This window comes from Pelecanus crispus, chromosome Z, assembly GCF_030463565.1.
Source record: "Pelecanus crispus isolate bPelCri1 chromosome Z, bPelCri1.pri, whole genome shotgun sequence".
Taxonomy (NCBI): domain Eukaryota; kingdom Metazoa; phylum Chordata; class Aves; order Pelecaniformes; family Pelecanidae; genus Pelecanus; species Pelecanus crispus.
Window position 1 is genome coordinate 75,288,428 of NC_134676.1, and position 27,443 is coordinate 75,315,870.

Here is a 27,443-nt window from a genome sequence, read left to right on the forward strand (position 1 = left end):
TGTTTTGACTCTGTCAATGTTAGTTCATGAGTGTCAAAGAGGAGGTGGAAGTTAAAAGGAGAAAGAAAGTGGCCCATGGCTTCAGAAACATCCTTTTTCTACAAAAGTGAGTATGTGAAAATAAAATAGTAAACAGTATCCCCAAAAAGATTGAATTCTGCAGTCTTTCTTTTTTTTAAATAATACTTGAAAACATTGGGAAGGGAAGAAAAAGGTAAAAGCCAAGAGCGTAAATGCAGAAGGACATGGAGGGACCTGTTAGGAAGGGAAGTGCCGCCAGCGAAACGTTGGTTTGCTTTCCCTGGGGAACTCTGTGCTCCTGGAAATGCCTAATATAGGTACTGAGTTAGCACAGCCAGCACCCTCACCAACCCAAGGAGTCCAGACTTCATGGCCAGGGGTCAGCCGTGTCATTTGGGAGGTATAGTCCTATTTCAGGGAGGTATAGCACACCATAGAGGGGTGCAGTCCTCACTTCTTGCTTGGCAGAGGAACAAGCTGTTTCTCCTCCCACTAAAGCAGGGCTTTGCATGGAGCCACTGCTTGGGAGCCCAAGGACTGGTCCAAGTCAGTCTGGACAGGCAGACATGGGGGGACCTCCCCAGGCACATCCCTCAGACCGATGGGGTGGCCACAGCCCTCTCATACATGCGCTCCAAGATGCGGTGGATGCTGGCGAAGCCTGGCCGGTCGGCAGGCAGCTTGCTCCAGCAGAGGCGCATCAGGTTGTAGAGCTCCAGGGGACAATTGTCTGGGCAGGAGAGGACATTCCCATCCCTCACGTAGTAGATGACCTCCTCGTGAGCCATCCCATAGTAGGGCTGCATGCCATAAGAGAATATCTCCCACAGCACCACCCCGTAGGCCCACACATCAGACTCTGTGGTATAGCGATTGTAGAAAATGGACTCAGGAGGCATCCAGCGGATAGGGATGGCATCGTTCTCATTTGCTTTGTAATAGTCGGCTGAATACATGTTCCTTGAGAGACCAAAATCAGCGATTTTGACCACCATGTTCTCCCCTACCAGGCAGTTCCTGGTAGCCAAATCCCGGTGGACAAACTTGCGCTCAGAGAGGTACGCCATGCCAGCAGCCACCTGCTTAGCAATGCAGAGCTGGCTGGTGCAACACAGAGCCAGGGGGTTGGGGAGGCGGATCCGCGCGTCCAGGCTACTGTGCACCAGACTGCAGAGGTTGCGGGGTGAGCGGTCACGCAGGTACTCGTTGAGATCCCCGTAGGCCATGTACTCGAACAGCAGGCACATTGGTTTCCCAACAGCACACACACCTGGAAGAAGATAGATGCATGACACAAGTCATTTTGGGTAGCAAAGAGGGTTCTGTTTTGCAAAACCAAAAAATTCCAAAAATACTTACACAAAGGGGAGATTTTCAACAATGCATGAAGAGACAGAGACGAACGTGAAGCATGCACATACCATCAAGTTTGCATGCATCCCTTTGTGTCTTTGAAGGTCCTTCACCGGGCATGAGCTCTGTGGAAGATGCTAATAAGTCATGTAGTCTCCTGATTTGTCTGGACATCCCAGGAAAAAGATAGACTTTTGGAGCTATGTTTAATTAAGGGCCCAGTCCTGCTTAAGTTGGCATTAACAGAAGTATTGCCTCTTCCCAGGTGCAACTGGAAGGACATACTTTCAGGAAGTAACCTTTATAGTTCTGATCACGGTATTTTTTAATCCTTTTGTTCTTGTAATTATTGTACTTATACTGATATGGATGTAGGGGCTACACATATGCAGGAAGACTTCAGGAGTAATCACAAGGGGCATATTCAAAAGTTCAGTGGGATACTTGAAATGCAAAGACACTCCCACTACAATTTATCTGGATTTTTCTTTTTTTTTTAAACAGCTCGTGCAAAAAATGTTGCAGAAATTACTTTAGTATCACAGATATTCAAAAATGAAAGAAAGACAAAGAAGCAGCAGACATCAGAACAGAGAGATTTGACACATCTGATGGATGCAGAACATAGTCCTACTGAAGGGCACATCCTTGGTCCTACACCAACTTTACTGGGGGCCAGCGTCAGTACAGGACCCCATTCTCACCAGTTTTATTGAGCATACAGTGATATGGCAAAAACATTTGCGTGCCTATTATAAATTGCCAACCAACAAAAGCTGGCATTTAAAATATATGTGGTTTCTTTTTTGTGGCCGTCATTCAGCAATTGGTGATCCAACTTATTGTGAAATCTGAAATTTTGGTTGATGACCTAACATTTGAATCTTTGAGGAAAAACAGATAGCTGCTCCCAGTGTGATAAAAAATCAGGATCTGACAAGCATGAGGAGTGTATGTGAGAGCTTTATCGTCTAAGCCGTCTTCAACAATGTGGCTGTTTTCTCCACACCCCCACAATGTGAAACTAGTTTTTTCCTGTACCTTTGCCTTTTCCTGGCCTAAAATGTGTTGACAGTAAACACAAAGTTTATTTGAGTTTGGGGCATTTTCTGCTTTTCTTTTCTGTAGCCAAAGTACTTGTATCAACCCAGCTTTCCCAAAACTGGGATTTATCTATTTCCAAATTCTGTGGAGCTTCCTATTGAAATAAATTAAGATCTAACCTGCCTGTTCACAGGGATCAGATCTGCATACAATAACTTAGAGCAGGATTGCCAGATGAAGGTGGCTAGCAACATCTACTTCAGTCAAAAACTGAAAATTTACTGAAATAAAATTTGGTCAGTGGCTTTCTTCACAAAAGAATGCCCTATGAGCCAAGCTGCAGCATCGAGACTTTCTAAAAAACCCAATAGACTGGGGTTTCCTTTCAGCTGGGAAGGGAAGGAAGAGACCATTTTTGCGGTTAGCTTTTTTTTTTGTCTATTTGTTTCATTTTGTTTTTTTAATGCTGGTGAGTGTTCAGACATCACAATAGTAAGTGGGACCCATAAAGCTAACAAGACTTGTGTCTGGTTTTTTTAAGTACTCACAGAATAAACCACAGCTCCAGGAAGCTCGTGCCTTCCCTGTTAGACATCTGTGCCAATATTATTAAACTGGAAGCAGAGCTAGGCCTCAAGATGGTCAACAGTATACTGAATGCAGGACAAGGAGGGTTTATTATGATGCACCATCCTGTTAAGGCAACAGCATCAGACCTACATTTTGAGACCTGTTCTGGTGGACAATTTAGCAGAGCATGCAGTGGCACATAGAAAATGTCACCTCTTTTGCAAGAGGCATTTTCTCTTGCAACAGAGACCAGCATTGCCATTTGCATTAAGCACCAGTCATGCATGTGTGCTCACCCCTGCACCCCCAACAACCCCACAGCAGATTTGCAGAAAGTGTACACCTTGTACATGGGTGCCTCATTCAGATACCTAAAAGCTTGACAATATTCGGATTGTCAAATTCTGCCATCAGGGCTGCCTCCCTCTGAAAGTCAGCCTGCATATCTGCAGATGCTTCCTCCTTCAGCATTTTCACTGCCACCATTGTGAAAGGCTCGTACGGCAGCAGCCCTGGGGCCCTGCAAGGAGAGGAGAGAAAGGAAAGCATCAGTGACGGATGCATGCACACAAAATGCAGGCTCCATTTCTGGTGCGAAAGAATAGACTGACAGAAAGCGGAAGAATTAAAAAAAAAAAAAAGGTGCGAGGCCCCAGCACTGGCTGCAGGAACGTGAAAGACCATCTTCACCTCTCAGGCACGTCTGCATTGCATAGTACAGAGACATTTAGTTTAGTTCAGGGGGGACTAAATCCAGTATATCTTTTTTTGATCACTGCTCTTTCTGCTTACAGACTCTTTACCATGACTTGTAAGGAGATAAATAAATAACAGGTTAGTAAGCAATACCTCTCCCTGGGTTGGAGGTCACATCAGAAACTTCATGGAGGGCAGGATGGACTCTTCAGTCCAAATAATTTCCTTTTGGGGTGTAATGACTGAGCTTACCAGAGTTAAAAATAAACTTATTTTATATGAAATTGTTGAAAGAGGCTCTTTTCATTACATCTTGTCCCATACCTGGCACAATGGTGACATTGGTACATCTGGCTACTATTAGAGTGAAAGTAACAATTACGTTGAGTATGTTCCCCTGGTTTTGCAAGGAAAATAGCCTTTTGCCACTGTTCTCTGTATGTGTGTGTGTGCGGCATGTGTGTATGCCTGTAATTCAACAAGTTATAAACCCATTAGCTAATTTCAGATTAATTTAATATGGTGGAGCTGAGGTCTAGGAAATAGTTATGCTCCTGTAAGTTTTCTGGAAACCGGTGACAGGACAGAAGGGACAAAGCATACATGTGCCCTGTCTGAAAAACAAGGTAATGGGTGAATACACCCATGTTAAGACACTGGTTAATCTTCAGCTAGAGCTTAGAGACACAAATCCATAGGAAACAGAGCTTCCTGACTTAGAGCTATCATGACTCAATTTATATTCTTATGCACAGGTCACTGCCCCCTCAACAAGTTTAATTAGATGGGCTTGCCAAAAATTTAGGGGTAGCTGTTGCCAAAGAAGAGTAACTTTTTACTCTTCAAACACGCTTCATGCCTCAGACATGCATTTTGTTGCTCACGTAAATTCTTCCCAGGCATCCTGCAGTTCAAACACGCTCCTTACAGGTAGCCAGCCAGAGCCCATGGAGAGTGGTGCCCATTTACGTGTTGTGTTACTACACCGGCTGACTGCCCTCCCATTGCTCAAATGCTAGGTTATTTTACACCTCAGTAGCCCCAAGAGGAGGTTCCAATTTCCAAAGCAAACTTCCAGGTTCCTTGTCATCTACTCCAGACATATGGCCATTGCAACAGTTGCACTTGGATGCTGTAAATGTCAAATGCCAGGAGATGGGCAGGGTGCCCATCAAGAAAGGAATCTCACAGGTGGCCAGATCGCAGCTGAGACACTCGGGTGAGGAGGTCCGGCATGCCAGAGCAGAGGAGCAGATTCCACACTTGTCTGCTACTGCCTCCATTACAGCAAGATGTCTTCCTGTTTTTTCCCCTGTGCTGGCAGCAAGTTTCCAGTCTAGTAGGAGGGGAGAAGTACCAGCACCTACCAGCTGCTGTCTAATCTCAGTGCTGGAGAAAGTCAGCAGCAACAGCCTGAAGAAACCAGTAGAGCATTTAAAAGTAAAAAGAGGAGGGCCTTTATCTCTTCCAAACAGCCTAACTGTAGATTAACACTCATCACTGGCTACCAGACCTAGTGCAGTGCCAAAGCAGGGCAGGCCCACCTCCATCTTGCATGCTTCAGAGAGAGAAACTCACCCCAGGCCAAAGCCTGAAGTACACTCATCCATCTGCTCCTCACTGAAATCCTGTAATGTAAACTAACCTAAATGTAACTTAAGTAAGATTAAGCTCACAAAGCCTTTTAATGGGCCTTCAGGCAACAGCAAGTAATTTCACCCTTTGTAACTCATGTGCTACTTCAGCCCAGGTCTTAGCAGACCTGGGAAAATCACACTGATCTGTAACAGAGACAGACTCTGTTTGCAGTCTTCGTAGAGAGCTGTTGAAGTTGACCGCTTTGGTGTACAAAGGACAGTCTTTGCACAAAGGGATAGGGGCACATCTGCAGGGAAGCAATGGGAAGCTGCTGCTTCTGAAATTAACCAGGAGAATTCAGGCAGCAGGCCAGAAAGTGGAGTGTTTTCTAGAAAATAGCTAAATGTCTTCTAGAACTGGGAAGCATCAACAGAAATTACCTTGGGTTTCCTATCTCTTGATTATCTAAATGCTTAGGAGAAATGTCCATTGTTTGTGCACAGGATGGATAGCAGCTGTCCTCACCTTCTTCACCATCAATGGATTTATGCAACACTGGCAGCATTTGGCTTTTAGGTACCTGCCATTCAAAGAACTAACCAGTGGTGCCATTAGCGATTTCACCCTGAGCCTATCTACAGAGAGTGCCTGACTTTAAGTTTCCAGTCAGGTTTTCTGTCTAAAGCACTAACTGTGAAAAAACTGAGGAGCAGCTTGACCTGTATTTGAGATTGTGTCCTGTCCCTCATCTTCCTCAGCATCATAGCTGGGTAGCTTCTGTTAGATCACTTAATGATGCAATTAACATCTACTGAGGTTGGTGAAGACCTACCTTTACTTTATCCTTTGTATGTGGGCAGGAGAGTGCTCTGACTTGGAAGGGGTTTCTTTTGTTGTGTTTTTTTTTAATTAACATCCACACTGTTTTTCAGCTATATTTGAGACAGCAGTTCAAAGAAACACCCTTTGCACTTGGAAAGAACATGAAGATACTTTGTTAGAGAAACTCCAACCTTAGGGACAGCCTTGTCTCTTGCAGAGATGATGAGTTGTGCCTTTGCAGTGGGGGTCTACTGGCCTGCTAGCAAAGACCCCACATCCAGGCTTTTAGGCAATAATGGGCTTCAGGCTTAGCCTGCACCATGTAGCTCCAGCTCTGGGAGAAAAGTTGCATACTGGTCTGCATTGAACTGCACAGGACTCTAGTGGCATGTGGGATGCTCTAGTGCATGTGGGGCCAGCATGGTCCTCCCAGGGGCAGAGGATCCTGAGTCCGCCTTCATGACCCAGTCGGGACAGACCTGAGCCAGGTCCTGAATCTTGTTTTTAGGACATCTGTTAAGGTAACGGGTTACTTCCTCATCCTTTCCAGTGTGAAGCTGCTGCCAGTGAAGACGACAGCCTTTCTGGAGAAGCTAGTAAATGATAGCCAGACGTTTCCTGTCCTAACATGTTGCTTGACCCAGGCGTGAGTAAACACTGAATCAGGACTCACAGCAAGCCAACTGGCAAAGGCATCGCTGGCACCGTGCACAGAGCTGTGTTTACAGGAGAGGGAGAAACATGAGACCAAGAGAAGTAAGAGGGTTCCTAAACTTAGCTCAAGAAGTCCATTTAACACATGTAGACAAGTACATTTTATCCATCTGAGATGGGAAGGCAACGATTCGAGTTGTGATAGCTTCAGTAACCTGGAGGGATGCACAGCTGGCACTCCTGGATCAGCAGTCTGCACTGATCTGCCAGCGATACACAGAAATGCCAGTGGTTTAAATGTTCCCTGGAAATAAAAGGCCTTGGAGGGACTTTTGACAGAGATACATATTAATAAAAATAAGGAAGCCCCTCAGAAGCAATATTTCTGTGGCTCCTACCCTGAGCCATGGAGAGCAGGTGTTTTTCAGGGTAAGGTACTCTCCTCTTTGCAAATGCTGGCTAAGATTTGTTGCTTTTTTTTTTTCCTTTTCTTTTTCTCCCAGTTTCCACTGACAATAGCAAAAAGGTTTGATTAAAAGAAATTGAAGCACTGGAGTGGATGAAATCCACATAAAAGGTCTCTACACCATTTTAGTGCTTGCTTAACCCAGTGCTTTAGTGACATTTGAATGCTGTTTGAGAGGTCCTGCTCAATGGAGGTGAGGGTCATTTCCAGCTCAGAGAGGTCTGTGCAGCACTTATATTTAAGCTCCCAGCGCAGGGCCACAGCAGCACTTGGCAGGAAGACCGCCTGCCTTGCTGGCACACCCGCAGCATGGCAAAGACCCCCACCGCATGAGCAGGAAGGCGACGCTCCACAGGGCGTCCAGAGCATTGTGCTGTGGCTGGGACGAGGACTGCCCCATGCCCCTGTGCTGGCTGGCACGCAGTGCCCCGAGCACACAGCTGTGGTGCAGTTCCTACAACCTTGTTCTCATTTCAAGCTCAGAGGCGTTCAGCTTTGCCATGTAGGCTAACAATCAATCACAGGCTAAACATCTGCGATTTTCCCACTGCGCACCCTTCGATCTTTGTTATTTTTAGCTCTTTCTGTATTAAAGAAAAGTAAGCCTGCATTTCTTCCACTAGAAAAAATGCATCCCTTCATTAGAAAAAAAAATCCATCACAGGTATTGAAACTGTTTCCCCACTCTAACACATTTAACCTGCGCGCAACTCATTTCCTAGCAGATACAACAGCAGCATAACTATAAACATTAAAAGTGTCTGCAATTATGACTGCTTTTTGCAAGGAGAGTCCTTTATCTTTGAAGTCAATGGAAGCAGTTCCACCACGCAGTCTTGGCCCATGGTGGGACTCTGATACTCCCCTGTTTTTTTAATGGTCATCATACACTAACTCCAGATACAGCTATAAAATCAGCCACATCCCAGACTTGTTAACTGTAAAGGACAAAGAAAACCATCCTGAGTAAACATGGAACTGGACAGTCCATCATCTTTCTTTCAGGAATTTGGGGATGGGATTTTCCAAGGAGACCAATACTGGTCAATAGAATGTCCTGCAGAAATTATGGACTCTGTCAAGGCTAATAAGATGCGCTCCATCCACCTCAGTCTAGGCAGGACTGTGTTCACCTCTTGCTTTTTCAGTGAAACATTTTTCACATTTGAAGAAGTGCATGATCTCACCTCCCATGAGATTTAACAGAACCAGGATGTCATCTAATACCTTAAATTTAAAACAGGCAACAGTGGCTGCAAATGCCAAGAATAAAAAATGAGTGACTAAAGGGGACACACACACAAAAAAAATTGTTGGCCTAAGTGGGTTGGGTTTTTAGGGGATTTTTGGTTTGGTTTGGTCTTGCTACTGAATCAAATGGAAACTGGGTCAAGACCTAACTGTAGCATGACACATTGCCCTCTGTGGTAATTACTGGGCAGTGTTGGCATTATAATGGAGGCCATCACACACTGACGATTTGCAAATACTGGGAAATGCAAGAATTTCGCAATAGGTCACATCACAGGCAATATTCTTGGCAAAAACTGTAATGATAAATTTAGCTAAGCTTTTACACCAGACTTTGGTATGTGAGTAAGACATTGCATCTACTGGAGAGAGGAACAGGAGAGGAATTTGTGGCAAAAGTTTAACAACTATCAACAGAAAGCAGTGGACAACAGAAACAATTATTCAAGCCTGAGTATACCATTTGGTACACATGCATTTCATTTTGGCTTGAGTGAATGAATTTCCAGTGCCCAGATAAGCAGTTGCCCAACAGCCATTTTTTCCCAGGTACCTCCAGATAGAGAGGACTCACACACAGGCTGCGTACCTTGCTTGGAAGACTCTCCCAAACGCTCCTTCCCCAATATCTCTCACATATTCAATATTGTTCCTGGGATACTCCAGGCTGAGCAATTTCGGATTGAGGAGAAGGGGCATCCGCTGGTACATTGGGTTGGGGTGCAGCCGGTCCAGGAGGAGTTCAGAGGGCAGAGTGGTGAGTGTCGGTGTCTCTGACTCTCTGAAACGATGGAGCAGTTTTCAGTCAGTGTGTGCACAGCCACCAACCAGGAGATATATATCTGCATCTCCACCAGGGCTGGTTTCTTCCAGGATGGAAAAGGGATGTGCAGCAGGGCTGTTGAAAGAGCCTTGCAGCAAGGTGTCATGCCATGTCTCCAAAAGAGCCACCAGGCCACCTTTTGCTCTGGCACAGGGACTCGCCAGAGCTTGCACTGGGCTGCCACAGTCAAGGGGAGGGCTGCTCCTCTGCTACCAGGTGTTCGCAGGACTATGCTCTGAGAAACAGGCAAGCCCTCTTTCAAAGCAGCATCTCTTGCCTTTAGTTAAGACCTGAGCTTTACCTCTTTTTGGTTTTCCACTGCTTTCGCCGACGGCAGCAAACCAGGGTGACAATGCCAAGGATCACAACCAGGGCAAAGCTGGAGATGATTGAGATGATGACAGTCATGGAGTATGTAGGGGAAAAAGGAAGAGGAGGGGGGAGATTTGGAGTCTCTCCATTTGGTTTTCTTGTTCCTAGTGATAACAATGCTGTAATGCAAACAAAATCAGAAGGTTATGCCTCTGCTAGTTTATAGGTCTTTCTCTAAGAGGTATTTATGGATTCAGCCTGATGTCCTGGGAATTACTGACATTACAGATACAACTGTATGACTGCATGAGAGGACCATACTAGGGAAGCCTGGCTTGCAGGAGGCAAAGCCCATCTCTGCTTGCCAAATGTGAAAACCCAGGATCTGCTAAAGACCAAGACACAGTTCCCACTGAGCTGGGAGCACAATTTTGGTAAGGAATGTTTGCAAGAGTTACAGATGGGAGATCACATCTGATGGTCTCAACAGTATTCAAATATAGTAATGTCTGCAGTGGGAAAGATCAATGGTCTACAATGTGGACCACAATGTATCATGTGTCCTAAAAGGAATCTGCAGGGAGGAGTGTAAGACCAAGTACACAGTGATACTTTCCTAAAATATCCCCTTGCCTCCAACAATTTGCATCTCAGTGTCTTTATGGGGCAAATATGGTAAACTAGTGTAAAACACATTTGGCTGTATCATTAGAAAAAAAAAATATTCAGGTAGCCACCTGCTGAGTATTTTCTGAGACATTCTAGAAAATGGCAATCTGTACATGCAATGATTGAGAACAGAAACAAATTTAAACCATTCTTTTTAAGGACAGCTAAACTGATACTGACTTGTGTTCCCATAAGTCCACAGCACCCCTGTTCTCTGTGTAAGCAGAATTGTCTTATTTCCAAACACTGAGATCCAGAAATTGTGCATCTTGGATTAAATACGTTTCAAAAATTGTTCTGCTCTTTGAACAAGATATAACAGAAAGACGCAGTTTCCACATCACAGATCGAAGATGTTTCCATCTTTTTCAGATTTGTTTTTAGTTAGAATTGTTTTTTATTATTGAAAAAAATCGCCAGAAGCAAAACAACTTTGGCAAATATGCCCCAAACCCTACCTTCTCCTCAAAACACAGTGTGGCAAATCCATTTCTCATAATACCACAGGAAATGCAATTTCATCCTTTGGCCTTAATATACCCTGCGGCAAGGTGCTCAATTTGCCTATCTTCATTTTCCCATCTTTAAGGTGCATGTTACACCTCTGGTTAATGATGCTGAGTGAATCTATGAGAAGAATCAGGACTGGCCGAATCCAGAAGACAAAAGAGATCAGTGTGGCTGTGAGCACTCAGGATGCAAACACCTTGCATGGCCCCAAAACAACAACAGTGGCAGAAATCATAAATTGCAGTTGCTTACCATCTCCACAGGGAGACACACTGCAGTATTCCCAGGTCACGGATGGATCTTTTGTATAGCACCAGGGACGTTCATTCTCACCTCCTGGATTACGGCAGTAATTCTCTGCATCAGACAGCTCTGGGAAAACCTGAGGAGTCCTTCTGTGCAAGTGGGGAGCCTTGAGGGAGGAAAAAAATTGGGTTAGTGTTTCATTATAATTTTTCCTGCTGGTATTAGCAAAACAAAACCAAATCAAACAAAGGAGCAAAGAAAGGCAGAGATAAAACAGCTTTTCAGTAGCCTGCCAGAATGACAGAGAACGTATCTTGCCACAGGAAGGGGAACTTGCGGATTAAAATATGAAGAGGGTTTGAAACACCAGTGAACTCAAGAATTAAGGCAACCTGTCCCCTGCTCAGCCCTTCCACTGGGACTGGGCTGCCCAGCTCTGGGAAACTCTTTGGAAAAGCAGACCTCAAGCATGGCTCTCTGTTCGGTGGGTCTCACACTGATGCGCACCTGGTCGCTCCACTTCTGGCAGGGAATGCCAGAGGCCGTGACATTGGCCCAGCCCTGGTAAAACTGTCCATTGCCGCTGTAGCAAGTCCCTGGGGAAAAAAAAAAAAAAACAAACATGGAGTCAGACCATGATCTGCAGCAGGGACTCACAAGAGTTTACTTGATGTTGTTACACGAGAGCATGTGGCAAGTAGCAACAGATCTGAAGCACATAAAAGGACCAGGCAACTGCAGGCAGGGAACTTCTTAGCCTCCTGTTCACATTTAAATAGATTTTGAGGTCAATACATAAGACAGATCTGGTAGAACTCCAAAGAGGCAATTGGAGGTCTTTCAGATTGAGAAGATGGGCCATGTGCCTGCAATGGTTGCACTGCATCTACCCAGTTCACAGTGCTTCCATGCAGAAAGTGCAGAGCAGAACCACAGTGAAGCCACCCATGCCAAACCAAGGCAGAAGGCAAACTGCAGCACTGATTGCATGATTCCTAGCCTGCAATCTTACAGGGGCACTAACAGGAAGACACCCATGCTCCTGGGGTAGGTAGCAGAGGGCTGGGATTCATAAAGGCCCATGGTGGTATCCCTCCTCCCTGCCTCTGTACAATTCTTGTCCTCTTAGACTGAATGTTTGGAAACAGTCTATGTTTTCCAGCATGTGTGGAAACCACACACTAAAGGTAACTACAGATCTGAAGGAATAGTATTGGTATAAAATAATGTTCTTTATAATGAAGAATGTGTAGTTCACTTTCTATATACAAGGCTTACTCCAGGGGCAGAAAAGTTAAACTGAAAATCTTGAGAGGATTTTTACTGCAGGAATATGTTCCCAAAACATAAATGTAGATACCACCTGGCCTCATAGGAGACTTTAATGCATGCTGGCATAATCTAGGAAGCAGGAAGACAACAGAGGAGATGCAGCCTTACACACTTTAACACATGTTAGCTAATCTTACGTAAACTCTGCTGACCAGGGGCTAACATTCTGGTTGATAACATGCATTAGGGTCCACTGCATTAGTAATCTTGTTAGATAAACTAACAAGCCAGCAAACACTGTTGTCATAATTTTATTTTCTACTGTGTTCTTAAATTTGCAGCTCAGAAAAAGAAAAACAGGAAGAAACCTGACCTGTTCTAAAATAAAGACTTTTTTAAGCAAATCTTTTGCAGCTTCATAAAAGCTTTGTATAAGTTCTGATCTAAGTTTGAGACAAAGGCTGTGTGTTTTGATTTATCCTCACAGATTGTCCTGTTTCTTCTGTAGGAGGAACATCGTAAATGCATCATGATGACTATCTGCTCTTTTCTTCTTGCATCACCCTCTGCACTCAGGATTGCAGTTATGTGTCTTTTATAGATCCTTAGCTCTCTGAATTGCACCAGGCTACAGGCACTACACATGGGTAGGTAGCAACACCACCATGACAGTGTTTGCTCCAGGTGAATGAGCTGAAACCCAGGATTAAGTTCCTCTAGCCCAAGGCATGCAAACACCTCAGTATAGGAATGGACGTGGACTTCACAAGTACATGAGCACCTATCACAAATTCAAAGTAAAATGCTCTAACTTGGCCTTCTTTGACTGACATGTAAGCTACAATATTATGCCTCACATCTGCAACAAGCTAGCAGCCCCCACATGACAAGCACTTGTAGTTCTGCAGAGGTGTAAAATCTTGTTAAGCTGCTATAGGACCTAGTTGTGCATCTGAGCCCAGCATTTCAAATTGCTCACATTCAAAGGCAAGAAAAGCAATGCCTGAAACCTGCCTCATGACTGAGCTAGTAACCAACACGAAAAAAACTTTTGCACAGTTCTGAAATAAACATCAGTGTGACACCTTAGAGGAGCAACATGGAGAGCTTTAGGGGCAACAGCAACACTAGGGAAGTACCCCTGAGTCCTTAGTGGCCTGGAAAATGCAGATGCTCTCATACATGGTCTTGCGTCTTGCTGCAATGAGGACAGAGGGCATAATAAAGGTGGTCCAACTGGGCTTTAATTAATAACTTTGATAAGCAAGTTAAAAACCAGTTTGCTTCCTGCTCCCCAAACCTTTGTGCACATAACAGTGACTCTAAAGTAAAAAACAGCAGTAAATATCACTAAAATGTTAGTGTTATGTGTCCCTGATTCATGACCAAATAGTGCAAATCTGTGCGATGCCACCCTTGGAAATTACTGTGAAAGCTGAACAAAAAGGTCACAGATTTACACAGGAGGCAGAGGCCATGTCCTGAACTTGCAAACATCCAAGAGGAGGCTGAAATCATCCCATGAATGTGCCACTCTTTTGCTGGCATCCCTCCCTCATGTTCCTTTCCCCAGGAAGGGGATGGCTGCATCTGCAGGCTGTAAGCATTGGGCAGTGATGCTGGAGGGCCCATGGGTCCTAAAGCACTTGTCTCCCAAGAGTGCAGCACCGGATGACTGAGGCTTGGGTGGCCAAGTGGAGCCGAGGCCTTCCCATGAAAGAAAATTCCCCAGGAGTATCGATTTCACCTTTTTCGCTTTCTCTCTCCACACAGAACATGCCTGCTGCTGCCAAATCTGCAGCCCGTGCCTGCTCAGAAGCATGGCAGGAAGGAGGCATTGTTCTTCCTTTTTCTCATGGGACAAGTTCAGTGGCTGAGCTTTAAACTGCAGTTGCATGTCAGCTGGAGGAGCTGGATGTGCATGTTTCAGCTGTGGCCAGCAGCAGGGCAGGAGGCTGACAGAAGTCACAGCAGCACCGTGAGGGATGGCTGGATCTCACTGTTGGTCATGGGAGGTCATGCGAGAAACAGCCAGACTTTCAGACATGATTGGAGGAGAGTGCCAGGGCCTTTTGGGTAATAAGGTCTTGCAAGGCCAGCCTGACATAGGTAACCATGGCAGTAACAGCATATAAGGCTGGGATGACCTAAGTAGCAGTATCAGAAATATCAAATATGGTAAGGCAAAACTAGAAGCAATGGGTAGAAAGAAGGGGAAACAGCTGAAAAGGATGGTACCACCTAAAAACACCATGCCTCTCTGATCACCTTCAACAGTTGCCAGCCCACATTCTCCCCAAACCCTGAAGAGCTGGAAATGTGTTTCCTCATGCCTTGGATGTGGAAGCTCAGGCATTCCCTGGTAATAACCTGAATCCAGCTAGCCAGGACCAGAGCAAAACACAAAAATGCCATGCACACAGCATCTTCAACAAAGAATATCATGCCCACTGCTAGAAACATAGAGCCTGGAGCAGTCTACTTACTGGTTATATTCTCTTTCTTAAAATCTGTGAAAAGACAAGACAAGATGTAAGGAGAGGTTGTCCGGGACGTGATATAACTGGGTGCTTGCTTAGGAGCATGCTATGGCAAAAAGTTCCCTCCCAGCAGTGCTTAAGCAGCTTGTTTCTTTGCAACGGCACCTGAATAGCAATTTTTCTATTATTAAGACTGATTTTGGCAATGAGGTTGTTATGAGCCTCTCAATAAAGACCCAGGCTTTATTTGCTTGAGGGATTTTTCCCACACCGCAGTCGGATGAGACAGGCAAAGAGCCAATGGGACTGCCACAGTTCTGTGCACAGGTGGTGACAGGACAATACCCACCATCAGCCTTTAGTTGTAAATTATGGATTGCATCCTTCCCCCCTCCCTCACCAAGACCACAGCTCTCCAGACAACAGGCAGTGTGCACCCCCCTACCGAAGAAAGGGATGCGGGTGCAGGTGCTGGGGTCCTGGTGCAGGCTGGGCAGCCTGTTGCATTCGGGAAGAGTGAGCAGCATCAGCCCTGGCTTGTAAATCCCCTTCTGAGAGTTTTCTTCCATTGAGAGCCATTCCTTAAAGCAGTAGAGATCCTTTACAGCAAGGCAATTCTCTCTACATTATTTCGCAAAAAACAGTGAAATACAGCAGTCAATGGCTTGATAACAACAGCTGCACTTAGCAGTGGTGTGCAGGGGTTATGCAGGCTGACAGCAATCCCTTAATAGGGCTATGCTTCTTTAAGCCAGTCTGTCTGGCTCATAAACCATAAAGGAAACTCTGTATAAAATATAACAGCTCCTTTAGGAAACCCACAAAGCTGCATTTTTAATGATGCAGGGTTATGGTCAAAACACAACACACATCACAGTCTGTGAGAAGTTCGTTCCTATCTTTTTCTACAGATTTATTGCCATCTTCTACCAATAAACATCATGCCTGGGAGTTATCTCAGCATTTTTCAGTGCATTCTAAAAGTCTCACCTGTCTTCTGTAAATTGTACATTAAAGTGTCACCTATTAAAGACAGGAGGTGAGCTGCAATTCTTAACCTTCTTAAACTAAATATTTGCCTGTATTTTTAATATCACAGATTCACCCATCCAATTTTCTTCTTTTCTCTGTGGAGACCTTTCAGTGCCTTTTTTATCTGTCAGCTGTCTGCAGCAAAGCCTTTAGACCGTCTGGTAAAACAAGAGACTTAACTGTCTCCTACCTAATGTATTGCCTCCATAATGATGTGAAACATTCACTGACAGGAAGTGCTTTGGATGTTTAAATGTTGCTTAGGTCAGAAACTGTTTGTGAAGAAGGCCAAGACAGAAATATCTGCTTGAGGGTTTGTTGCAAGAGTGAACTTTTTGGTGATTTGCTTATTTATGTACTCATTCTTGAAAGCCTCAGTTGCAAAACCAGCTTTGATGTCATGTGCAGAGATTACTTTTGCTGAGCTCAGCTGAAGTCCCTTGCGGATCCACATCCTTCCCAGCCACCACACCTCCTGGCAGGTGTGGGAGAGGACGAAGTGATGGAGAAAGGTACTGCTTGGGTCTGTTGTGAAGGTTTTAGCCAAATTCGTCACCTGGTGTGCTGATGCAGTTTCTTTACTTATACCCTGCCAACAGTTTTGGCAAGAGCAGATGGCCATCAGTTTCAGTGATGACTACCAATGCTGCAAACCATATAAAGCACCTGAAGGACAGAGGCCATTGGGAATTCTACCACGGCAGCACCTTTTCTGCAACAGTGGATGTCCTTTAATTCTGCAGGCTGAAGCCATCAAAGCCCAGCTGCCCCATGCTTGGTTTTAGCCAGTGCTGGCTTATTCCTTCCTCACTTCCATGAAAGCCAGAACACAGCCAGATGGTGTAATTTGTCTTTTTTATGTTAAACAACATGTGGAACAGGAATTACCTTCTGAAGTAAAGAAACATTTAGCCAAGGAAATGAGAAAATCTTGCATTTGAAGCGCTGGCTGACGCTTGGGAGATCTGGACTGCATTAGCTGCCTTCACTCCTGAAGCCTGAGCATCCTTAAACAAGGCCCTTATTCAGTGTGCAACTGCAAGACGTGAAAGACCATTCCTCTGCAATCCTGTTTGCTCCAGTTTTAAAGGCAGGTTATCTTCACCCACAAATCCATCTTGGGAGTGTGGTGAGGGAGGAATGATCAGTCTCATCGAGCTGGGTTCATACCATTGTTATAACACTTAATCCTGAGCAGCCAGACCTTGATGAGATCATATGCAAAGATTACTTCAGATTATTATTAGAAATGTTATGTCATGTAAATGACAGAGGGACAAAGAACAGTAGCAGCAGAAGAGGAAAAGTGGGCCAGTAGCATTTTAGGGACCACAAAGGATTGTTTAAGAGGAGGTGGGGACACATAAAGTGAGGTGTTTCCTTACACAAGACTGTTCCCTGCCTGGTCACTTCATATCAGCAGTGGTTGAAAGAGAAGTTGAGGGGTTTTGTTTTGCTATCACAGAAGCAGCCAGTGATAAAAGGCAGATGTGATCAAGAATTATGAGATGAGACATCACTTTCCCTTAAAAACAGGAAAACTCTAATTTTAATCAAATTGCATCTTAATTTACATGAAATGAAACTTTTCCCATGTTGTTTTCTTCTGTTTTACTTCATCTTGTTTTACCCCCAATTATTTTTATAAAAGCTTTACTCAGTCTGTTTGTCAGTTGTTATTCTTGCTAGCTAGCTTCCAAACTAAAACGAACATAAAAAATTACATGGGGAGAGAAAAAACAGTGCTGAGAATAAACAACAAGACAAAAACACATGGAAATATGTCCTTCAAAAACTGGGAGAATTCTCTGGCCGCTGAGATAACTAAATTCTTACTCATTAAGTGTCTCAGCTGAAAACTGATGTAGTCTAGCCAGTTTCTGCAGAGAGGTATAAAGTTTTCAGTAAAAAGGAGATAAGATAACTGGAAAGTATCCAAGACCACGTGAAATGTGTTCAAGAGCCCCCAGAGGCCTCAAATATTCAGAAGTACATATTAGATGTCTGAGTTATCAAAAAGAGTATTGGGTTAAGGCTTTGGAGGAACTGTTGTCCAGCTGGTGTGCTCAGGGAACAGGAAACAGGGAGGATGCCATTCCAGGGCTCTTGTAATGAAGAAAGCCACATTTAAAGCTGCATTAAAATCAAGGGGAAAAATCAATAAAGGGAAAAAAAGGTAACATTGACTCATGGATTTGAAGAAAGATGATGCCAGGCAAGTCCATTAAGATTTAGACATTTTGCAAATGCTGCGCCTGTTAGCTCAAGATCAAATTCAGATTTATGCAGATATCTATCTGCAGATCTATCTATGTGCTCTGACTTCAGAAATGCCCCAGACATGCAGGTCAAATCACCATGAGTTCTGGTCCTGCATGGCCACTCATGAGTAGGGGTAAATGAAGTGAGACCCAGATCTCACTGAAATGCCTCATGGAGCACTGTGCAAAATCCTCAGCTGACAAATGTGCTGCGCATGAGAGGCTCAGATATAAATACTGTCACACATCTTGAAAAAAGGCAGAGAGATCATGTACTGAAGGGCACAATGACAAAGAGCAGAACAACAAGGTGGCAGGGAGGAGTCTGCCAGCAAAAAGCAAGTTTCAGTACTTGGCTGCACGATTATCTGTGGATACTTGCACATACACTCCTTTCATGGGATATATGCCACTACCACACTGACAGACCAAACAGCATAGGCACCAAATAAAGAACACAATGTATTGTCAAGCTTCATACTGGGATTTTCCTCTGTGCCTTTGTTTTAGAGATATTAAAGGAGAAGCAAACAGAAAGGTCCAGATTACAAAGACAGCATGCTGCTGATTGTCCTAAAAAGCCCCTACATAACTGGAAAAATAATTGCCAGTAGACTACACCTGGCCCAAGTCCAGCTGGCGGAGTGCTTGCCATGTCTGCAGAGAAGACTTGTGTTTTAGTTGAGACACTAGAGTTGGGGCTGATCTCCCGATAAACACAAATCTGAATAATCTGTTTGAGGATGTGGTTCAAGGAAGACAAGAGCAAATTACTGCACTTAGGCAGGAATGTCAGCTGCTCAAACATGAAATGGGGAATGACTAGACAACAGTCCTCCAGGGGCTGAAAATGGACATGAATCTGTTGTGGCCAACAGTATATGTTAGGAAAAAAGAAAGCTTCGCCCTGAGACCTCTACGTGGGGCTGTGTTCAGCAAGGGACACCAGGCAATCATCATTCTGTTATAGTTAACACCAACAGAAGCTGGTCTGATGGCTATATATATTTAGGACTTAAGGAAAGATGAGGAGCAGAAGCTTCAGAAGCCATAAAACCAAGAGCTATTAGCAGAGCTTGGAAAAACCTGATTTATTCTAGTCTGAGAAGATGGGGAAGATATAAAATCCTGCTGCAAAGAGGAAGGGAAGAAATTCATCTTCGTGGCCATGGTGGAAGGACAAGGAGCAATGAGGGGAGGGTTGCTCAGGAGGTTGCAGCCTCCCTCAGGAGATGGAATAGTGTCTCTGTCACTGGGACGTGTTGCACAAACACCTGTCAGCCGTGGATTAGCTGTAGTGGGAGATGCTTTGGACTCCTCGGGTTCCCTGCCAGCCCTGTTTCAATGCACATTTCTCTGCGTATGGGAGAATGCAAGAGCCAGATGGGATGTTTGGTTTAGCAGGTACAATTACACTGGCAGTTTCGCTGGTGTAGTCTTTTTTTGTTTCATCTTTGTCATGGTGGGAAGTGTTGAATTATTCATGTATTGCCTTGACCAGATTTGTTGCACGCACTGTGACCATATTTAGTCAAAATTCCAAACAAGCAATCACCTTTGGTAGTAATAATGGATATATACTAACCTAGTAAGATTTAACCAATAGCAATATGTTAATTATTTAAATCAATTATGTCATTCAAATGTATATTTCTTTTCAACACTGTTCACTAAAAGCCTGAGGTAACACACATCTGGGCCTGAACATCAGTCCATACCCTAGCAATAAGCACAGAGAGAGATGGATCAGATCTTCTTTGAGCATACAGAGGAGAGAGCAAAAGGAAAACCCATGCGAACCTAGAGGACCCATTTTCACTCAATGTTACTGCAGGTCTGTACAGACCTTCACCACTCCCCTGTTGCCTATACACCCCCATGAAACAAAGTGAAAGATGAGCATTTTTTTTAATTTACCTGCATACTGGTTTTGGAGCTGGCCCAGCTCCCGAGGGATTGCACTCCTGGAAGATGTAGTTACACAGCAGAGACTCAGCGGCCGGTTGGCAGAATGAACTCACCATTTTCAGTTCAGTCCAGGCAGTGTGCACAAGCAGTTCTTGGGTCTCCTCTGGGTCAGCATAGGAGGAGTTGAAGAAAACAAGAGCATTCTTCTCCAAGATAGCACTACACACCTCACCTCTGTATGTGCTGCAGTAGCCTGCATCACCCTTGTACAGCTTGCTGTCAAGGACAAGAGCATACACACACAGTAAACTCACGGCCCTAAACACCTGCAGGAGCAGGATGCCGAGGCTCTGTTTCTGAATGAAGTGGCATCTGTGAGGCTAACAGAGGGTGGAGGAGAGGGTAGATGGTTATAACCACCAAAACCAGCTAATACCATCCAAAAATGAAACTTCTGCAAGGAACCCCAGTGTGAGCGCTGGGCCCTCCTGGCAAGCTCCAGGGCGGAGGCTCTGGCTGAGGGTTGCTAGCATTATAAGCAGGCAAAAAGACTGAGTGATCATGCACAACCACAACCTAGCATGGCACCTCACCCTGCCCCAAGGCCTCAATGGGAAAAAGTTTTGTTTTCCTGCTTCCCTGCAGAAGAAATCAGCAGTGCTGCTTGCTGCACACCTGTGATAACTTAGGATTTTTTGCTCTCCTGACTAGCAACAGTTTAATTTTGGATGGACTCGATGAGCAGGAGCCAGGTGAGTCCCACTCAGCACATGCCAGGAAATTCTTCGCAAGATCAGACCAGCCAAGCTCCTGCATGCCCCTCCTCAGCTCCTGCACCCCTCCTGACCCTCCCTCTCTTCCACACACATTTAGGTGGGAGACAGAGGGGGGAGGAAGGGATAAGCCTCTGCAGTTTTCCTTCTGGTGCATTCCTGCAAGGTCCATCCTCTCCTCTCTTCACCCCATCTCCCACTTTGCAAAATCCTGACGCAAAGCATGGGGCCAGAAATATGCTGCAGCAATAAAAACACAGCAGGGTTGGCCTCTTCACGGGCTGTTTATTTATCTTTCCTGTGTTTTTCACATCTAGCAGGAGATGTCTGTCATCCCTTCTTCCCTTCTTCCCCACAACCATCAAAAGGGAGCAGCAGGGTGAGGGCATGCACAGGTCAGCTCTGCTCCCAGCGGCTCCCACCGCTGCCCCACGGCAGCAAGGTCTGGGGGTGAGGATGTGCCCTCCGCTCAGGCAACCCATGGGATGCAGTGCCCTTGGTGCGGGGGGAAACCTGGGAAAACAGCCTCCCCTATGTGGGGGGGATGGCCGAATTGGGGAGGGAGGAGGGCTGGGTGCAGCTGTCCCTACTGCTTATTTGGCCAGTTTAACTGGGGTCAAGGAGTTCAATTCACAACATGCTAACCATTTGGAGTAGCCAGCAGAGCTATTTGTATCTTTGCCTTTTATTTCTTTCCCCTGCCCAAATAATCACCCATTGTCAACCCTGGGCATTCTTGCTGTTTTTCTTTGGAAAGCTGGAGGTACTTGGAGAAGGGATTATGCAGAATGCCCAGACTTCAGCTTTTCAGATGCCGCTCTCTGCAGATGACACTCTCTGGCCCTGGTTTAGCTGCACTACTTTGGGCTCAATGTCAATTTTTACTATTATTATTTTTTCCTTTATGTCACAATGGCTAAAAAATAAAGGAAAGTACTGATTCCTTGAGGTAATACCAAAATGGCAGTGATGCTATGACACCCTGCATCACCTCAGGCTCCACAGACACCCCTTCATGTGACAGAGGCACCCCCCAGCATGCTGCACTCATCCCACAGCCTGTGGCATCTCCCTGGCACAGAGCAGGTTTCCCCACAGCACCGTGCTGCCCCCAGCACCTTGCTAGAGCCATCCTTGGCATGGCAGGGGTCTCGTTCTTCACATTTTCCTGATGATACCCATTGTGTTTAATCTGAAAGGTGCATCCTTCCTGTGCCCCAAGAGACAAAGGAGGGCACAGGCGTGCATGGGGCAGCGGTGCTGCTGACTTCAGTAGGCTGCAGAAGTGGCCTGACAAGAGCCACCAGCACTAGTATTGTATTTCCTTGCTTTTTTAAAACCTGCAGGGAGACACAGACCATGCTGCAATGGAGAAGCAGCAACAACATTTTTCTCACAATGTCTTGCCACAGAAAGGGAATTTTGTGCAGCAAATGTTGAGAACAACTGCAGGACAGAAGGGCTTAGCATTTGATCACTGTTCCCATGTCTGTCACACCTACATGGGTGCAGGTGTAAGGCATAAGTCTGCCAACATCACCGTGTGGTCACTAAATCACTTAAAAACTTCCTGCATCAATCTTGCACCCTGTGACGGAGTCAAGGGGCTTTGCCGGGAGCCTGTGTCAGCAGAGTGGCAAAGCCATTTGCTCAGACTTTCTCAGGCTTTGCTCTTTGCTCTGAGGGCCGGTAGCTCACAGCCCTCCTCCCAAGCTAACCCTCTTGTTTTCCATCCAGACTGATCTGCCAGTGTAGCATGCAGAAATATGCTAGAACTCTAAAATGACAAAGCCAGCTAAATTGTTCAGTGCATGTCAGATCACATACAAGTGGCTTTACCCATCCATAACTCTCTGTTTGGAACAAATATCTAAACCTGTCTTGTCCTAATCCGGTGATCACTGAACCAAAATACTGGCTGTGTACAGATGGAGGTTAACTTGAAGTTAAGCTGTTGCCTGTAAATTTATAAGGTCAGTGAAGTTGTGGATGTGTAACTGTGAACAGAATTTACTCCAGAATTTTCTGCCCACTACTGTATTTTAAACACCCTTACTGATGTGTGATCCACTGCTTGCTTGATACAGATGCATCCTTATCTACCTGGCCCCAGTCCCCAGTTATGCCTGTATAAAGAAGCTCATTGTTCCTTTCAGGTGAACCTCACCTGCATGCTTGACATCCAGAAACCTGTTCCCTTCATTTAAGCAAAATTAACCAAATTCCCTTGGTTCATCATTCTTCTCCTCCCTGGCCCAGAGAAAACCCTCAGGCAGACACAGAAAGCCATTCTTACCTCCACTCTGCTGGGAGGCACCGGATCCAGGAATTGTGGTGAGCCAGGAGAAAGAAGAAATGGAAAAGACATCAGTGACACTTCATTGCCCCCTCTGAGACGTGGGAGTTTATATTTCCGTGCTAGGAAATCTGTCTGAAATCTGTAAGCTGTCTGAGAATTACACAGATAAATTCTGTCCTTATTTTGCACCTTCTTGTGGGGAAGAAGTGTTGGGCAACATTGGATGCCATACAGGGAGAGGGAGCAAGGAAGAGGAAGTGGATTATTGACTGCAGTTCTTGCTGATGTGGATTGTTGCACCTTAAACCCACACCTTTACCCTTATCCTTTGGGTCCTTCATAACTGGCAGGTAGCATCCTCTGTTTAAGCCACCCATGCACCCATTACTGCAGGCAGCAGCTGTAACAGGTGGGATAAACCACCTATTTCTGCTCCTGTTGAGGAGCAGTGCAGGCACACAGCCATGCCCTCGGCTTGCAGCACCATGGAGAGATGGGCTGCGCCAGCATGGGGAGGAGGCACTGAGCATCAGCCAGGGACCAGGACACCTCTGCCATGGGACCATCAGGAGGTGGGACAAGGCCACAGAAGGCTCCTGCTCACATCTGGGGGGCTGCTCCCCTCTTGCTGAGCACAGGCAGGCTGGAGGATGGCAGTGCAGTTTCTCCCACCAGCCTAAAGCACCTGGCCTCCCTACTGTATTTGCAGATCTGCTTCATGGGGCACAGCCTTGCCTGGGCTAAAAGAAGAAGTGGGGATCTGAAATATGGTACCAAGTGCTGAGTCTCTTATGGGGCAGAGCTTGCTGCTAGGTCTCAATGCCCAGTGTAAGAAAGGGCATGGTTATTTTCTCAACAGAGCAGAAGCTGAGGCACAGAGAGAGGGTCAGATGCATGCCTGGTTAACAGCAGGACCAGGCTGTTGGACATGGCTACCACCCAGCATCTGGACTCCCAGGTGATTCCTCTTTCCTCTTAATCCCCCCTGCCTGTCCCACGAGGGAAGGCACAAGCTGCCACCTTTCTCCTGGTGTGATAAATGTTGTCAGCTGTGTCAGACCATTGGTATTTCTCCTCTTTGGATCATCCTTTCCCCATTTGGGAGATGTCTCTGGGAGCAGAAGTTACCCCAGGCACAGCGGGGTACTGCTCCAACACGAACCTCCCCGCTTTCTGGATGCAACACCCTGAGAAGCCAAAGTGTCCATGAAAGCTATTTTCACTTTGCTGTTAGGTGATACCAACGCTGGGTCATGGCCACAGCTTCCTCCGCATGGATGAACTTACCAAGTGTGCTTCTGGGACACAAAGTACAAGACAGCATAAAACATTCAGGAAATGACAGCTGTGCCAGTCTCCAAAGTGTAAAAATATATGAGGAAATAGCCTGGCGGGGGATGCACTTGTACTCAGATTTAGCCCCCTGCACACTATCAGCTCTCCAAGGATTTCCCTCTGCCTCTAGAGTACTTCACACCCCTTTCCTCTCCCCTAGCAGGGAAGCTAGGACTGTGATTGCAAGGGTAAAAAATTAACAACCCCTTCTTTCCCAGCATACCTGAAACACTGATGGTTGCTGCAGCTTTTGCGGCTCCAAAAGTTTTGCTGTGTTTGTTTGTGGCGAGGCAAGTGAACAGGCCAGGTCGGGTGACATAGACCTGCAGTTTGGAGTCAACCACTCTGTCCTTGATACTTTCCACTATAGACCCTGCAGAAACCTAAGAGAGTGAAAAGGCCAGTGCAGTAGTGGTTTCAACAAAGGCAAGCTAACAAACCAAGGAAAAATCTGAGACCTAGCCCCAAACATTTAAATTGGCAGATAAAGATGCAGCAAACAGATAGAAGTGGCAGAGAGCTAAAGCTGCTGGCATTATTTTGGTGCTTTCATAGCAGCTGACTTCACAGACAAAAGCAAATGTTAAAGACCTCTCCTATTTCACACTGCAGAAATACTTTTGCAATTAATTTTCAGTTCCAGAGGGCTGTAGTCTCAGTTTTGGTCATGTAATTGAGCTGGCTAAGTACTCCAGGACCTCTTCTAGTAGATTGTCTATTCATGCCTTAGCAAGCACAAGGGCACAAGGTGGCTTTGCCGACCCTGGCTGTAGAGAGGGAGAAAAGAAAATAGTTTGGAAATTGTTGGTTCTGGATTAATGCAACCACTGCCACACTTCCAAAGTACTCATGAGCAAGGCAAGTGCTCTGGCTCCAATGCTTTGGCAGATATCCGACATATTTTCTTATCTCACACCTGGAAATATGGAAGGGGCTTCAGATGTGGTAATTTTGGTCAGCTCTTTTCCCAGGTCAGAAATTCCCAGGTAAATGAGCTTGGAGCCCGCTGATTTTGGCCAGTTGAGTCTGATTTTATCCTCAAGTCTTTCCTGCTCATATGGCATTAATTAAAGTAGGAGGACATGGTACACCAAGACTCTACCTTGCAATGGCAGTAGGAAGGAGCAGCATTACCTGCTCTACCTTTCATACTGATAGGAAGCATCAAGTGTAATTCAAGCAAAATGTGGTTGCCCATGGATCCCACTGGTGTGGCCTGGCCCTAAGCTTAGACAGTGAGTTATCTCCCTGGATGCTCCCCAGCAAAGCACTCTACCTATGCATCTATCTGTGAGGTTAGAGAGATCAATCTGAGCTACCTGGAAGTTAGTAGAAACATGATTTCAATGGGATCTGTGTCTGCTCCCAAAGGTATTAAATGTAATAACTGAAAAAGCAAGAAGGGATGCATCAGTACTGTATCACATCTTCAGTAAACAGATTGGTTTCTCTCTGAAAAGAAAACACTGAAAATAGTGTATTTGTTTTGCCTCACCCAAGCTCAACTTGGAGTTGTGGTGAGGGAATGTGCATGGAAGAAATCACTAAATAACCAGACCAACACAGTTATTGTAAGTATTGCATCAGAGATGGGTAGTATGCCAGTCACTGTGCAAATGCTGGGACAGGGATATTTTTTGGCCTTATGCTGTGAAGTTCAGGTGGATGGGAGCTCAGGGGATATTTTTTCACAAGTTTCTCTTTTGTTACAGTGCTGGGCAGATTTATTTTTAGAATTTTTTTCGCCCCAGAAACCACTCAGCACTAAAGCACTGCTGGGACCTTCCTGGTGGAAAGGAGGAATTTCTTTACAGGTTGCCCCTGACTCCCAGCATTCGCCCAGATATGGCCACTCACCCTGAGCCGCTTGTGCTCATCCGGTCCTCTCTCCCTCCTTACCCCTCAGGCCTCGGAAGTACCTTGTCCTGTTAGCTCCCCTCCTGGCAGCACTGGACTGTGCCTGGTGAGCACAGACAGCCAGGATTGCTCCTCCCAGCTTGGGCCACGGGAGGAAAAGGGTGCTCAAGTAGCTGCAAGCAGTATGCATGGTCACATGCACGGTGGAAAATCACAGATGAAAGTGTCAGGTAGTTGTGCCTAGGACTTCCACACTGGCCAGCTGTTGTTTTCTCTTCTGGCAACCTCAAACCATTCCCTTGTGTTAATTGATTCCCTTCCCTTTTCAAATACATTCCCTGAGATTTTGTTTCCAGCAGGTCTTTTTTTAGCCTTTAAAACACCACCTCAGCCACCACCAAAGCAGACACCTCTTCACATCTTCATACCTGGCTCACTCATTCTTCTTTGCAGTGCAGAAAACTACAGTTTAAGCTTCATGATGTCCCGCAGTGCATAGCAGGAGGAAAAGGAATTGTGTTCCTGTTTAGGTAGGCAAGGCAGCTTCTGCACAGTGGAGTTTCCATCTTTCTCTTCCAAGGCAGCTCAATAACCTCAGCAGAGTCCCACTCTTTAAACCTCAGGACAATTACAGGTCGGCGTTCAGAGACGGTAATGCTGCAGGCATGTTGCATCTTCAAATGACTCACCATTGCTTGCTTGTGAGCCAGCCCTCAAATGCACACGCTCCAGTCCATCCACTTCCTGGCCTGACTTTCCCAGGCACGGGCTCTCGTCAAGGTCTCCTTGCCATACTTAAAATGAGGCAGTCTGGAGCACCACCCTCCTCGGACTGGGCTTTGCCTTGCAGACAGGAATGGGGCAGAGCAGATCTGACCAGCCAGGCTGTGGCCCGCGGAAGGGGCTGAGCATTGTCTCACACACAGCTCTTTGTGGGACCAACACACCAGTGGGAACTTGGCAGAGCATAGGTCTGTGCTCTGGAAGTACTCTGCCCTTGCCAGGGATCCCAGACCCCCCAAAAGTTTTCTTCCCCAATGGGGAAGAAGTCTTGAATGAACACCTGCTGTTGTATCAACATAATTATCAACAGAAACTACTGAGGACCCACGGGGCTCTGTGGAGGCTGATCTGCTCCCTTTGCTGTTCTCCCTAGCAACATCAAGGGAATGTAGAAAATTAGTCCTAATCAGACTGGAGGACACAATAAG

General features: G+C 45.7%; 1 protein-coding gene across 1 annotated transcript in view; it reads right to left on the reverse strand.

Moving 5' to 3' along the window:
• Positions 1–614: 614 nt before the first annotated feature.
• The window catches only part of MUSK (muscle associated receptor tyrosine kinase), a 54,716-nt gene continuing 27,887 nt past the window's right edge, over positions 615–27,443 (reverse strand). Inside the window, 11 exon segments of the mRNA XM_075726816.1 lie at positions 615–1,291; positions 3,360–3,508; positions 9,045–9,236; positions 9,580–9,769; positions 11,022–11,181; positions 11,523–11,611; positions 14,774–14,797; positions 15,213–15,388; positions 19,978–20,244; positions 23,038–23,044; positions 24,599–24,758. Of these exon segments, the coding sequence (XP_075582931.1) occupies positions 615–1,291; positions 3,360–3,508; positions 9,045–9,236; positions 9,580–9,769; positions 11,022–11,181; positions 11,523–11,611; positions 14,774–14,797; positions 15,213–15,388; positions 19,978–20,244; positions 23,038–23,044; positions 24,599–24,758 (2,091 nt within the window).